The sequence below is a fragment of the Callorhinus ursinus genome, unplaced genomic scaffold (genome assembly GCF_003265705.2).
Source record: "Callorhinus ursinus isolate GAN/ISIS: 27379988/994484 unplaced genomic scaffold, GSC_fseal_2.0 scaffold8, whole genome shotgun sequence".
Lineage (NCBI taxonomy): Eukaryota > Metazoa > Chordata > Mammalia > Carnivora > Otariidae > Callorhinus > Callorhinus ursinus.
The window spans coordinates 50,615,276-50,631,166 of NW_027397070.1; the positions used below are offsets into that span (position 1 = coordinate 50,615,276).

The 15,891-nt window shown below is 43.1% G+C and overlaps 1 protein-coding gene across 14 annotated transcripts in view; it reads left to right on the forward strand.

Annotated features, from left to right (window-relative positions):
- The window catches only part of NRXN3 (neurexin 3), a 1,564,009-nt gene that overhangs the window by 1,032,404 nt on the left and 515,714 nt on the right, over positions 1-15,891 (forward strand). For 3 of the 14 annotated variants that reach the window (XM_025869536.2, XM_025869534.2, XM_073895671.1), the window contains exon 1: positions 5,570-6,721. The exons of the other annotated variants lie outside the window; for them this stretch is intronic. In XM_025869536.2, the coding sequence (XP_025725321.1) occupies positions 6,478-6,721 (244 nt within the window). In that variant the 5' untranslated portion in view covers positions 5,570-6,477. Of the gene's footprint in view, positions 1-5,569; positions 6,722-15,891 lie in introns of those variants that run through there. 14 annotated transcript variants of the gene reach the window in all.

A 15,891-nucleotide genomic window follows, 5' to 3' on the forward strand; every position in this document is an offset into this window, starting at 1 on the left:
GACTTTCCATTTTACATTTTGGTCCCCTGGGAAGGGGACCTTTTTGTTTATTCATTCCTCTTGAGATTTGCATCAAAAGGAAGAGAAAACTGTCTGCAGAGATAACTTTAAAGGAATCATTTGGAGAAAAATATTTTTTTTTCACATTTACTGATTATTGATTTACGTGCCAGGCACTGTTTATACACACTTTACACATATTAATTTCTGAATCCTCACAGCAAACTTTTCAAATAGTAGTATGATTATTCCTAGTTTACAGATGAAAAAGCTGAAATAAAAAAGAGGCTAAGGATCTTGTCAACATTTTCACAAGCAGCTGAAAAAGCAGAATCAGGATTTGCACCTTGGAAGTCTTGTACACTGGAGTTCCAAATCTAAATCTGTATGCACTCTCAAAGTGCCCTCTAAATCTTTAATTTGGTAATTATCATATAAACATAGAAATGATATTATTAATTCTGTTATTGTATTACAATAATTCATTTTGTTTGAGTCCTTAAAACTGGATAAAGATTGACATGATGCTGAGGATGTGAAATTTAGATCTCTGATATCCAGTGTAAGCTTAGTGAAGACTAACAGGGGTTTAAGTGCCCAAATCCCTACAAGTAACTAATTGAATTCTGTCCTTGAGTATAAGGAAAATTTGCTTCCATGATAAAATAGTTTCACTTGGACTTCAAAGAACGATGGCTAAGGTTTACCAGGAGCATTTCATATTTTTCTTATCCTTACAGAAATGTGTGAAATTCTAATGAAGTAGTTATCTCAGCACTATTGATCAAACTCAAGAAATTTGGAAAATTTCCTAAGGAAATTTTTTAACATCCAAACTCCTGATATCCCCATTTCAGCCGCAGGGAGGACAAGAGAATAAGTATGGTGTCTATAAGAATGCCAAGTTAAAGGAAGAGAAGTCATATATACATTCCCTAAACTAAAATTATGCAAGGAGGCCACTGTCTTTTTTTAAATCAAATACATTTAGAAGTGATGTTTAGGAGACTAATGCTTCTCTTTTATACCCCTAAATGGAAAATATAATCAAAATCTCCCTTTTTTGCAGGATCACTTTCTTAAATGAGCAGAGGGATGAATTCCATGGCTGTAAATAAATCTGACATGTAATAAAGCAAAGTTTGACTGTTAGCCATGTTAGCAGCCACCTGTATTTTTCAGAAATTTCATTTCATTTCACATTATGAGAGTTTAGTCGTTGTTTGTTTTTTGTTTGGTTTTGTTTTATTTTTCCTCCTCCTCAAATTACCTTTCGTGAACCATGAGAACTTAAGGGTTTCTGTCCTTCATATTTAGGAAAAAGGGGCCCTCACGTACGGGCTTAGGGCTCGCGCAGAAACAGACTGCTCTGGATTCTCTGTGTCTCTGCAGTTATAGTAGATGTGCCCATGACAAACAACTTGGCAGGTGTCTCCTGCTGGCAGTGATGTGGAAAGTCAGAGTCTATACAAGTGAGAACGGACACGTGCAGACACAAAACGTATTGTGAGATCAACAGGGCAACTTCACGTTAGGTTCCTGGCACCTGGCACCATGAAATACTATCACAAGGCCTATTTTAAAAGCCAAAAGATTCCCAGACTACTTTATAGCTGAGGTACAGACCCAAAGCAAGACAAAGAAGGTCCGCAGGGTAAGGATTCTCACACCTTGTTTTGGGACCGGTGCGGAGTGCCGGTTTGGAACAGGTAGAGAAAATCTATAATGGCACATTCTAAAGTCTGAAGGAGTAGAGAAGCCCAGCTATTAACCAAGCAAATCCAGCTAGAGGCTTTTTTGTTGTTGTTTGTTTGGTTTGGTTAATATTTTTAAAACTACATTCCACTTAGAAACCTAAGGTTCCCCAAAGTCTGTTTTGGATCTTGTGGGGGTTTGTGCATGGGGAGCTAAGTGTGGTTGTTCCTGTGAAATTATTTATACTTTTCAACTTTAAATCAATGGTGAGCATAATGTTCTTGAATCCATTTCTCTTCTGTATCTTATCGGTGGGCTCATCTTGGGCTGCATGCTGTCACTCAAGGAGTGCACTAGAGAAGACAGTTTAGGAGGATAGAGGAGAGCTTTCATGGTAGTATATAGGTGATGACATCCTTCACCTGGGCTCAAGCTGCAGGCAGTGTTTAGAAGGCACCAGTGGAGTTAAAAATCTGAAAAAAATACATATATTTTATATGTCAGCCTAATGTAAATTTTAACAGGCCTGAGGTGAGCGAGAATTAGAAAGGAAGTCTCAGAGAAATATGTGGACTAGAGTAATAGACAGGAGGGACAGGAAACAAATGAAAAAAAAATCAACAGTGTGTTAAATTGGAGAAGGACATACATTTTATCAGGATAATTGTGGGTTATCTCTTTGGAGTAGTAGAAGAAAAATAAACCAGTCTCAAATTTATCCTCTGATACGTCTTCTCAATATTCAGCTGGGTCCCTAAGTAGAAGCAGCCTTACCAGAATCCCCGGCTACTTCTTTTGACATTTTGCAAAAAGTAAATAAATAAATTATAAGTATGACAAGTAAAATGAATAGTTCCAGCTCTGACAGACCAGCAGCATTTCCAGATTTTGTACAGCATTAAGGATTTATTTTCACTTTGTTGCCTAGCAGAGAATTAATTGAAAGGTCCATCTAAGCTTCCCATGCTTCCTCGGGACGAAGTCAAAAACAGAATCCCCAACACTCAGTGCCAATTTAAAAAAAGAAGAAAAACATTACGTGGATAGGTGGTCAACTCATCAACTCTGGGAATACACATCCCTGGGGATCGATGTCACCGAAACCAGATAAATGGGTCAATGAAACTAATGGTTTTAAGAACATGTGACTATGAGACTGGCAACTGATTCATTGGATTGATTCATTCAGCAGATATTTACTGAGCTCCTACTATGTGCTACCCACTCTTCCACACACTGCGGATATAGAGAGAACAAGACAAAGGCTCAGATTTTAGGGAACTTAAGGAGCTAGAATATGAAAAAAAAATACAGATAAAATTATTTCAGAAAGCGGGTAGTACTGTGAAAGAAATAGAACAAGGTAATGGGATAAAGTGCCTTTCAGGGGTGGTGGTGGCTAAGTTTAGATGAGGGCCAGAGAGGACCTCTGGAGGCGTGACATGAAATGAACCAGTCACACAAAAATCTTGGGAAAAAGTCTTCCTTACAAGAGGCGACTACAAGTGTAAAGGCTTCCCCTTGGAAAAAAACTTGACACAAAGAGCGGCAGGAGGGTCTGGGAGACTGGAGAGTAGTGAGTGAGGGGTCACCTGGCAGAAGGTGTAGCTGGAGAAGTAGGGCAAGGTCACCTAGGTCCACTGAAGGCCATGACACAGTTAGAATAAATCCAAAGGGCAGTGAAAATCCATCTGGGGGACTAAATTAAGGAACAGTTGGATTGAAAGGAAATTATCATCTACTTTACGGAACGAACTTAGGGTAGGAAGGTGTTTTTTTGTTTGTTTTCTTTTCTGACTTTCTACTAATAACATATGGCCCTAACCACATCATACTTCACCTCCTTGGAGTTTTAGCTTATTTTTCTACTGAACAAAGAGTGTGGCCACTCTTTGTTGAATGCTATGCCAGATGTTGTAGATACATTATCTCATTTAAAATTCCTAAGAGCCTCATGAGGGAAGGCATTATCCACATTTTACAGAGGAGGAAACAGATTTAAATTGAGTCTCCATAAACCACCCCTCTTGCTTGCTGTAGTGCTCCTGTGTACATGTTGTTAGTTTAAGGCCACCATCCAAGGGCAAAAGACCTTGAAAGAAGGCCACCTCCTTTGGAGGCTTGTGGATCCCAGATCACCCTTACAGCTGAGAGCCAGACCAGTTGGGATGACTGCACCATTTACCATGAGGCAATGTGGACCTTTAAAAATACTGATTTCAGAACCAGAATGCCAAATCACCATCATCAATGCTAAAATGGACTTGATATTTGACCTTGAAGACAAGTCATCCATAAGTTTCTTAATGTTTATCTGTTAGAAATGCTGATTTCCTCAACATCTCCTCAGGGTGTCCCAAGGATGAATAGGATTGTCTAATCCCTGTTTGTTTGTTTGTTTTTTCTTCAGTGAGTTTAAAATGTTCATTGAGTAAAATAGGTGCTGTAAGCTCTTTTTTAAAAGACAAATGCCATCTAAATATTATATATATATATAGAGAGACATGGCGACATATAGATATACGATATATAGACAGATACATACATTTTAACATATATATGATTATATATCTATGATATATATGATTATATATGATATATAAATATATGATTTAGCCAGCAAGTATCATATAATATATACATGATTTAACCATCAAGTACTATTCCCTCTGCCTCCCCCCAAATGTAATGTGCTTTTTTAACTAAGGTGAATACAAGGGAGGAAATCAAAGCTAGCACGATCCCCCTGCCCCCCTCCCCCAGGTTTAGGAGGACTGTCCTTTGGGTTTATGCCTCCCGCTCTCATCATGCAGAGTGCGGGGGAACAGGGTGGCGGGGGTGGAGGCCGCATCCTCCAGAATGTCACTGTTCTCTGGCAGAGCCCTGGGTCAGCTTCCTCCTGGAGGCACAGATGGCCAGGACAGGCGCGCCAACCCTCTTCCTGTCACTCCCGCTCTCCCCTGCAGGTTCAGCGTGGATGTAAGATCCGCGCCCTCTGGTGCCCAGCGCCCTGGAGGCTCGGAGGCTTCACCCACCAGGGGCAGCGCCTCGGAGGCCAGTCAGGGGCGGGCCAGCCACTCGTCTTCCGCCAGCAGAAGCAGCCCTCGCCGCTTCTCAAGTTATTTGACCAGGACAGCTGGCGCGGGCGCTAACCCCTGGGACCTGAATTTCCAAGAGCGTCCTGTCCACCAGTGGGGTGAAAGCTGCCTTCTCGAAGGGCCTCCAGCCACCAAACCCTTCACGCTCCGGGGTCCCCAGGCCACCTCTTCCGTTCACTGTCAAGAGACAGGACGCGGGTTCCCGCCTCTCCCCCTGCGGGTGGGGGCCTGGGAGACTGGCCGAGCAGTGCTGACCGCCAGGCCAGGGGGAGCGAGCGGGCGGCATCACCGCGTGCAGCCGCTCCAGCGCTCTTGCTGACTCAAGGGGTTTATTTTTATTTCTATCTTGGGCTACTTCAGCTATAGCCATCGCCTGAATTTTTCTTCCCAAATTGTAAAAGGTGCCTTAATCATCCGAATTTGGCTTAATGCGCCTGAGAGAGAAGGGAAAGGGTGATTTAAAAAGAGAGCAAAAAAAGGCGCAGCGTCCCTCTGTAGGTCTGTCGGGCTCACTCATCCGCGCGCACACACACGCTCACTCTTCTGGGAGGGAGCGGAGCGCGGGGAGGGCAGCGGTGTGCGCGGGAGGCTCGCGCGGGTGTAGACGTGCGAGCGTGTACTTGAATGGGGAGGGCCGGGATTCCGGGTCGCTCCGGCCCCTCCTCCCGCCCGAGCCAGCCAGTCCCTCGGCAGAGCGCTCGGGCTGCACTGATTTGCTCTCGGGAGTGCGCTATTTGCATATGACTTGCCCATTTGTGAATTTGGCTCCCCAACTCCTCGCTTCACTTCACCTGTGCCTCCCAGTTCCGCGCACTTTGCAGGCGTCCGCCCGCCTCTCCGCCACTTCTGCCGCCTGCCGGGCACCTCCTCTGGCGTTCTCCCTGCTCGCCCACCCACCTCTCTCCGCCCAGGGCCACGTTCGTTTGGGTGGCTGCTCCGCGCTGGCTTCCCCCTCCTTGCCTCTTTCCCTCCGGTCCTTCTCGTTCTCTTTCTCCGGCTGCTGCGGCTGCTGCTACTGCTTTTCATCCAGTTGGGAAACCCAGGACGCAGGCGGTTGCTCCGTGGCGCTCTTCCAGAACGCGCAGGGTTAACAGCCTCCGCGCCCTTCTACGGAGACTTCGGGAACACGCGAAGAACTCTCCCACCTGCAGCCCCCTTTTGCCTCGCAGTTCTGCAGTGCATCGCATGGAAGTGGAAAAAGAAAAAAAAAATGTTCAGACTGCCTGGATGTTGGGATAAACTAACCTGAACCTTCTTGGGTCTCCTGCTGCCTCTCCCTTCTTCCTTCGTTGCCACCCTTTCTCTGTGTGGCTTTCCGGAGTGTGCAGTTGAGTCGCCTGGAGATCAGGAGGAAGCCGCGCTGGGCCTCCCCTGACATGTGTGGCATTCCAGGGCTCCCTAGGAGGGTCGCTATACCTGGGTGGACTTTGGCTTTCTAAATTTCAGCCCCGGGAAAGAGGAGATTTGCCTTCTTTCTTTGCCTTCTTTCTTTTTTCTTTTTTCTTTTTTTTTTTTTTAACTGATTCATCATCTGTCTTGAAAGCAAGCGCTTATTCCCTCCCTCTTTCCAAAATACGGGCAAGTATTCCTGCTGCTATGATGGGCCCTTGGGCATCATGAACTTCATTATTCCTCACTGGCTGGAATTCAAACTGCCCATCGGTAGTGGTCCAGTGCGTTGACCATGCACCTGAGAATCCACGCGAGACGGAGCCCTCCTCGGGGGCCGGCCTGGACGCTTGGGATCTGGTCCCTCTTCTGGGGATGTATCGTCAGCTCTGTGTGGAGTTCCTCTAATGTAGCTTCTTCCTCCTCCTCTTCCTCGCCGGGGTCTCACTCTCAGCACGAGCACCATTTCCATGGCAGCAAGCATCACTCAGTGCCTATTTCTATCTATCGCTCCCCTGTTTCCCTTCGAGGAGGGCACGGTGGGTCTCTCTGCTCTTTATCCTTTTAATGGGGCATAGCGATTCCTTAACCCACTCGCCTTTCAGGTAATGTCAAGGGTGGGAAGATAATAAAAAATTGAATTTAAAATGATAAAAAGCATCGCATGTGCATGAGAGAAGAAAATGTTCAGTTCCCCCTTAAAGGCTAGTGTTTTCTGCCCCGGCCCCTCAGTTCTCTAATGGTTTCTCCTCTCCTTAGCTTTCTTATTCATAGCTTCACAAACACCACATTTTTCCCTTTGAACCTTCTGCCTCCTTCACTCTCCGCCCCCATGATGGCGAGCAACTTATAAGTCCCAGGTTTTGCACTTTGAGAATATCCATTCACCTTGCTTTCAACCCTTTTTTCAGATCTTGTTTTGGAGCAGGTCATAGGGAAATAGATAGGAGGGGTCCTTAGGTCTTCAGCCTGAAGTTGATGGAACTGCTGTGAAGTAACCTGTGTGGTTAAAGTCAGGGGGCAGAGTAGCTGAGTGTAAGAAGGCAGAAAATGTAATTAATAAAGAGGAGCCAGTATTGTTCATTTGAGCAGCTTTATGTTTGTCCACATGACTGAAAGACCAGTTGTTCAAAAAGCTACACATCTAATATTGCTAACTACTACATAGGAAGTGATTAAATAGATAAGACAGAGTCCATTTAGAATTTTCCCAAGTGTAAATTACAGTAACTTTGATTCCACCATTTATACCAATGTTATTTCAATTAAAGATAGCCCTGGTAGGCTTATTCACACAATACAGGGATGATGTGTTTTGCTCCCAACAACCCTCCTCACATAGCTATTGAAGGAAGAGATCTATGGCTCTTAAAGATCTATTCAGCTCCGAGCAAGCTGCCCTCTGAAAGGGCGATGTCGGCCACCAAGGTGGGAGTCTGCTGTAGTAAACTGTTCCAAAGAAGGGATCTTCAATATTTGTTTACTATGCACTCTACTCTGATGGCGAGGACAGTAGGAATCACAGAGCCCAGCAGCAGGAGCAGCTCTCAAGGGAGCGGCAGGAGTGAACCACACTCCAGGTCCCCTGCCCTAGCTTGTAGTTTGAAGACCTAGATAGAGCATGCAGACCCCATTCAGAACGTCAGTTCCTCCCACTGCCTCCTAGCCCTGGGCTTCTGCTCTGTACTTTCTGTGGTGTTAAGCGGAAGCACATTGAGAAAATGCCAGCACGTACTATGGCTCTTTCGGCTCTCTCTTTAAATTTTATTTGATGGAGTTGTCAAGCAGCTCCTAGCTTGTAAGGTTGGCGGAGAGGGGTGGTGGGAAGGAGTGAATGCTTGATCTTGATCTGGTTGCTGTTTTCTCTGTGACTCCTGCTGGGTTTGGTGTAGGCTTTCTTAAAAAAAAAAAAAAAAAATAGGAGAGGAAAGAACTATAGTCACCCAAAAAGCAAAAGCCATTTCATCGAAATAGAAACTGTTAGCTCCTAAGGGGGAGAGGGACCTAGAGTGGGGGTGGGATTGTAAAGAGTGGGAAAGAAAAAGAGGGGAGTGGGAGATGGAGGAAGCCAGACAGATGATTACTAATAGCCATAATTAAACATGGAAAGGCTCAGCGATAATTAGCTAAATTTCACTAATTAGTGTAAATGATCAGCAGGGAAATGGATATTATGCATTAGTTAGAGGTTATAGGCTGGCAGAGTCTTGATGTTTTCTGTTCAGGATGTAAACAGTTAAAAGCAGCTACTAGTTAAGTGATGGTATTTGCAGAGCCTTACTTCCCAGGGGTTCCTAAATCTGTCAATCTCTCTCTCTGCTCTCTGTCTCTGTTTCTCTCCCTTTCAGCTAAAAGGGCTAAAGGGGTTGAGTCTTGCACAGATTAAACACAGCTCTTTTCTATTGACTTCATTTCTTCAAGGATCAGTTGCTCAGTAACTTCTGAATCTTTTTGACTCATTCCCAGTCTGGTTTCTCATTAACCTGCATCTGATAAGATTCAGTGTGATGGAAAAGGAGAACGGAGTAAATAAATGACTAGAAACCCCAGAAAAGGCCCTCACCCACCAGAGCTGTGGAATGCAGTGAACCCCAGGGTCTGGCATGGCTAAGTTAAGAAAGCTCATGAATTCACCTTTTGAGTATGCTCTTTAAGTCCTGAAGTCCTATCCCATTGATTTGGGGCTTGGAGAGAGAATGCATCTATATTAAGTAGGCTCCTTGCGTATTTAATTAATGTTTTTGAGCTTGAAAACAAGAGAAGCAGCAATCAACAAGATGCCCCAACTTCTGACTCCAATCCCACATCCAAGCTGCAACCTTTTGTGTCCTGAAAAGACCAGAAGACCCCTCGGAGCTTTGCTAATGCACCTCCCATTCTTACTTGGAGTACACTGTTTTCTCCTAGTCCTAACTGCAGGACCACTAGGAGTTAGTCAACTAACACAATTGTTTTAAAAGATCTCTTGGATGGAGGCACAGCACTATGAGACTAATGTTGTTACTAATAGTTCTCTGCAGAGTTAAAAGCAGTAGTCTCTTTTGTCTGGGAAGGAGTAAATGCCCTTCATTCTGGTATAAAACAAAAACTAGAGCCTTGAGTCCAAGAACTTTCTTTGAACTTGGAGATGTTTGTTTGTTTTACGCTGGTTCCCCTTGCTCATTTCCTGAGAAGCCAGAAGTCCTCAGAGTTGTCCTGTTAATCAGTTTTTGTCACTCCTCCGTCCAGACCACCCTGCCCAGGGCAGCCTAGAGAAGGCTGTGCTCCTTTATGAGTGCAGGAGACTAAGACCACAAGTGCCTGAGGCACCGAAAATACTCTCCGGTTAGGATTCTGTCTCAGGACAGAATCAACTCTCTCTCCTTAAGTGGGATCTAGTAAGTTTTCCCCTCCGTTTGTCCCTTCTCTCACTCAGGCTCCCTGCTTTCTGCCATGCTCTCAACCTACTTAGTAGTCAGCTAACATTTATTGAACATTTACTATGTGTCAGGCTGTGTGCTACTTGATGAGGATAGAAATCCACATAAGACATTGTGGTGTTTAGCCAGGGATAATTTCAGAAGTATTTTGATCATCTATAAAAGATAAGTGCTTCTCTAATGTAAAAATACGGGGAATGGAGTGAGGATCCAGCTACCAATTAAATTAATTAATATACAATTTAAATAGTCTTTATAAAATACAGTTTTGCATTCTTCTGTCAGTCAGAATATCCATATAAGTATTTTTCATCCTCAACTTTATTTCCATGCTTAAATATCATGCTTATCAAAGCTCCTAGGTAGTTTAGTGGTACGGGAAGTAGAAATACGAAAATACATTTGTTTACCAACCTTCAGTTTCGTAAAGGAGGTTTGTATATTTTTTCTCCTCCCCCACCTTTAAGAACTCCAGTGAGCATCTGCCTAAAAAATGCTTTCATACTTAGTAGTTTAGAAAACTGACTTTTCTGAGAATCTAGGTTTAGTATGTGCCTTGCATTTTATCCTCCATAAAATAGTAGGCCTTCCTGACTCTTTAGGAATGTAGGGAAACTCATTGAGGACACAAAACTCAATTTTATTTTATTTTATTTTTTTAAAGATTTTATTTATTTATTTGACAGAGAGCACAAGTAGGCAGAGTGGCAGGCAGAGGGAGAGGGAGAAGCAGGCTCTCCACTGAGCAGGGAGCCAGATGTGAGGCTCGATCCCAGGACTCTGGGATCATGACCTGAGCAGAAGGCAGCTGCTTAACCGACTGAGCCACCCAGGCGCCCCACAAAACTCAATTTTAAAAGGGAACACACCACAATGTATTTAGAGGAAAGTCTCCTGCTTAGAAACCAGGGTGTGTGTGTGTGTGTGTGTGTGTGTGTGTGTGTGTGTGTGTGTGTGTAGGGGAGGCAGCCTGAGCCCTATTTGAGTCATCTCAGCAGAAGTGGTGGCCTGATCCTGCTAGTGACGCACGTGCCGGGCATCCTTCTTGTAAGAAATTGTGCTCCTCATTCATTGTCACAAAGACCTACCTCTTAACTTTTTCCAGCCATGAGGCTTGTTTTACTCTGATGTGTTGAGCACTTTCCTCTGCTCAGCCAGCTGCTTCCTAACCGCATTCTCTCTCCCTTCTTTCTTGGGATTCGGTTTGCTTAATAATTCATAGTGTTGGTTGACAGATAAAATTGTAAGATTTATATGTCTTTGGCCTTGGTGATGAATTAATTAAACTGGTTTCTCCTTCTTTCTCTCCTCTAGATTCATTGTTTTACTTCTCTCAAATTTGCTGGCAAGTGGTAGGTTTTGGGGATTCACTTGTTCTTGAAAGATTACCAAAGGAAGATTACAGTATCCTCCTGTAAATTTCCTTAGGACTTTCAGTGTGGATTGGTGCATGAGAGGAGATGAGGACTGCCATATCATAGGGACAGGAGATGAGATCATTGGAACAATTGCTTTCAGGAAACAAACAAAAACCTTCACCAGACTGGGTGATGGCTGGAATTCCATAGTAAGAATTTTATTGTTTTATCATCTGATTTTGAATCTAGGAGGAATAACATTCTCCGTTTAGTGAATGATCTCAGAAGGCTTGTTTCACTAGGACCCTGGGTGATGTGAGAGGGAGGCAGATCTCTGAAGATAAACCTTGAACTTATCCATACTTCCCCTCCTTCTATTAGTTTGTTAGGGCTGCCATTAAAAAAAAAAAAATCACAGACTGGGTGGCTTAAATGACAGAAATTTATTTTTGCACAGCTCTGGAGGCTAGAAGTCCAAGGTCATGTTGTTGGCAGATCTGGTTTCTTCTCAGGCCTCTCTCCTTAGCTAGTAGGTGGCCACCTTCTCATCATTTTGTCACATGCTCTTTGCTCTTTGTTCATGCATCCCTGATGTTTCCTTGTGTGTCCAAATATCCTCTTCTGTGAGGACACTGGTCAGGCTGGATTAAGGCTGACCCAAATGTCTCATTTTAACTTAATCAAAAAACTTTTTAAAGGCACCATCTCTAAATGCAGTCACATTCTAAAGTACTGGGGTTTAGGGCTTCAACATCCGAGTCTTGGGAGGACACAATTCAGCCCATAATGCACCTCCTTCTCCCCTAGGACACAGTACCTGGGAACGAAGTAAAAACGTACCATTCAGTGAATCTCTGCTAAACTCAAACTTTCACAGTGGAAATATAAAACCTTCAGTAACAGCAGTAATAATTTACAAAACTGATACGATGGTGCCTCAAGAGGAAATAGTCTGTTTATTTGGAGAAAACAACACCAGTAGGTTTAGTTCAACCTTGTGTTTGCTTTCCTGTCAGTTTAACTTGTGTGACCCAGTCTATACCTAGTTCTGTTTGTAGACTAGTTCCGTTTGGCTCTAGCCACGTGCTCTGCAGACAGACTCCAATGTCCACACTCCAAGACTCTCTCTCTTTAGATCTGCTGCCATTCGAGGCCAGACCTTCCTGCCCACGCAGTGACTTCCTTTGTAAACTGCAGTTGCCCATTCTTTTCCTTTCCTGAGACACACATCACCAACTCCCTTCACATCTCACTTTTCAGGAAAAAAAAAAAAAGAAAAGAAAAAAAAGGTGAAATCAGTATAAACTCCCACTTCTTTGGCAGCTGAAAAATATGTCCTTTTAACAAAGTATCAATTTCATTATTTTTCTGTTGGATTTTTATTTTGTGAAAGTTCATCTTAAAATATAAATGGGAAGTAATCTGTCTACATCATGACATGTCATGAGGCTTGGGTAAGGGAATGTATGACAATTATCAAGCAACTTGATAAGAAAAAATCACAGACTGCAAATCCCAAGCAACGGATTCAGCTCTTTGTGGAATGAGTTTTTTGAGTGTTTTTTTTCTTTCATTTTTGGTTTTGTTTCTGTAGTCAGATACTTTTGAAAAGTGACTTTTGAGAAAATACATGCTTATGAAGATGACAGGTGAATGATAATAGAGATGGGCAGTGTGATGGTAGATGGCCGTGGGGACAATCAACCGCAAGATTTAGAATTGGAAGAACTAGTTCTCAGTCTTTTTTCTGTCACTTAGGAGCTTTGTGATCTTGGATAAGTCATGAGGCTTGACTGACTCAGTTTCTTTATCTCTAAACTGAGAATAGCTATAATAATACCACACAGATGTCACAGAATTGTGAAGAAAGTAAACAAGTTGTGCTTTCTACATTGCAAGCTACTATGTACAGATTACATATCCTATGAGAACTATTTTAACGACAAAGCTCTTCCAGTTCCTGGTACAAAATCGAGCTTCTGTGTTGAATGGCTACTGGTTGGTAGTTTGAGGTTAAAGAGCATGCATCTACTGCTTCTCCTCATTTTCTTATCTGCAGCAACACTTTTTGCCTTCAAGGGGAGACAACTTTAATATGTATTTCCTTGTTTATGGCACTAAACGAATATAGCATGTGTGGTCAGCTTGTGCTTTTTGATAACATGTAAAAACCAGGCCAGGCAAAGTTTAGCCTAAAATGACAAATAGCAGACTGTTTGGAAGCTGAGAAATCTAGTGAAATAAAAGGGGAGAGGCCCCTAAGAAATATTCTGAGATCATTTTGGAAGTGCATAATTGGATCATGTTTCTAGATGACGTCTGCTGAATTTAAACACTCCTATATGATGCTCAGCACCCATTGAAAACTTGAATTTTTAATCTGGTTTATGCTAGGAAAAAGACAGGTCTTTTTAGGACTACTATTTTTAGATCTGGAAATAGAGACTTTCTCTAAATGTCCCTTCTGGTGCTTCTCCTCACCAGGACTCAAAGTTATAGAGGAGGTGGGAGCTTGGGAGGTGCTGGAATGCTTAGAGTTGACTTTGTGGAGCCCAAATTTAAACCAGAATTCTTCTGGAGTGAACATTACACTGGGCCATAGATATCACACCTAGTTTTTTCCCTGACAAACTCTGTGACTTTGGATATGACATTATGTTTTTAAATCACATTAGTCTTTTAACATTTAAGCATGCTATGGGATATCTTCATCTACTAACCTGTCTTCTTTCTTTTACCTATAGTTTTCTGCATGCCATGTAGTGTGTATGCGCCTTAACACTGCCATTGGGGGAAAATTGGCTTTTTCATTTCTTCCTTATTTGTGCAGTGAGCAGTTTGAGTGAGATGATCTCTCCAAGTGGTTCTTGACGCAAGGACCGCATGCTTCTCCAATTTGTATGCTTTTAAACATACCACTGTGTATCTTACACGGGTCTGAGTTCCCCAGGTCTGCTGGGTATTTTATAGGTTTGTTTTCTTGACTAATAACCCATGCCAAAGCTGCAACCAGGTTTTCTCTTTTTCCCTCTGACAGAAGCCGAATCACGTGCAAGAATGGCACACTGTAATGTTAGAAAGCCCGCCGTCCAACTTCACCACAGCATCATGTCGAGACAGGAAGAACACAGCTTTCATTTAAACACATCTTATCAGCATTAGAAAGGAATTCTGTGTTATTTTTAAAATGCTCTTCTGTGTTTAGCTATATCAGAGCAGAGGGCAGCATAGCAACAGAGTTTATAAAGAGCAAGTGGTTTATGTCTGCTTGTGTTAGAGTTTTGAGAGACTTGCGTGGATCATATACCTTCACATTGCACACACCTACTGTGTGCCAGGCCCTCCTCCAATTATTTACATATATGATTCCATTTAATCCCCACAAGCCTTTAGTATTCATAAGGTTACCACCATTTCATACATAAAAGCAATGAGACTCAGAGAGTTTATGCGTCCCGACCAAAGTACTATGGTGGTAGAGCCATGATTCAAACTCAGTTCTGTGCACAAAGTTCTTGGCCTTTCTGCTATACCACACAGTCCCTTATCTCAAGAAACAGGAAGCAAATACAGCAAGCTCTTTTATCAGGAATAAGGTGTACAGGTTATTGAGAAGTTCTGATTGATGTAATCGGCACACCTTTGCAAAGCATCTACCAGAGTGTCCAGTTCATAATAAGTATTTGAATGTCTCTCAGTCTGCCTGAACCCATTCTGACCCAAGGAGATACTAATGAGAAGGAGCAGACAGATGAAGCATCCACACCAATACATGTTTTTTTGAGTGAATGAGTAAATGACTGAGTGAGGTGCCGCATGATTGGTTCTTGTTTATTAGGAGATAGGGATGGTTGTTTATAGAAGAGCGAAGGGCACGGGAAGTCATGTATGTCTCAGAAGCACACCAACAGGTTTATAGAACCTCAGGGCTACAAGAGAGCTTAGGGATTGTCTGACCCTCTTATATTCCAGATGGGCAAAGTGAGGATTTGGCTCTAGGCATCCAGTCAGTACCGAATCAGTGGGAAATTAGGCAATATGACTCCAACTCCGCCATCTTTTTTTCACTCCTCTGCTGAAGGGCCAGCTTCTCACTCCTTCGGGACCCTTTCTCAAGTTGCAACCTCGTGTCCCATCTCTCTTTCTACAGACTGATCTTTCTTTTAACCGGATTAAGTCCTACAGGATTGGATTCTGCCAGCAAAGGACTTCTCTGGGCTTCTGTAAAAATTAATTTTCCATGTGCATTTTTCTAATAGGTGCCTGGCTTTGTGCTAAGAGGCAGGCTTTCTTGGGGGTGTCTGGAAGGCTTTCTCTGTATGGGAGACTCCAGTGTGGGAAAGGACTCAGGTTCAGGTTCCTGTGTAAGGAGACATTGCCTGCCCCAGTTGGGTCTCCTCCCCAGAAAACAGAGGGAGATAGCCTATGTACTCACCTGTCTGTTTCCCATCTGGAAGCCACAACTGAGTTACTGTACAAAGACATGTCCCCTGACCCAGTCCCCACCTCTTGTTTACCAGCTAATGAGTGGCTTTGGGAACAGAAAACTTGTAGAAACCAGCAAGCCATATTTTCTGAGCTACTGTTATTACCCTCCCTTTTTTACTGTTTTGAAATATTTCTGTCATCCCCCCACATTGGAACATAACTGTGTGTACTCTTGAGTGACTCTCCCCCAAACTATGAATTTCAACTCTTTCTGAGACAGTCTTTCAGAATTTGAATATAATTACATGCTTTGGGTGCAAATTGTGGTTTTGGCTACATAAGAAACTAATGGAAATGATCTGCCTGTTCCTGTAGTTTACAGATTATATGCTTCAGAACTGGGGCTATATATTTAGGCTACTCTTCTGTGTGGCACATTAAAATGAAAATGAAGTTGGGGTGAGCCACCTCAGTTGCTGGGCAGGAGAGCAGGTTGATAGAGCT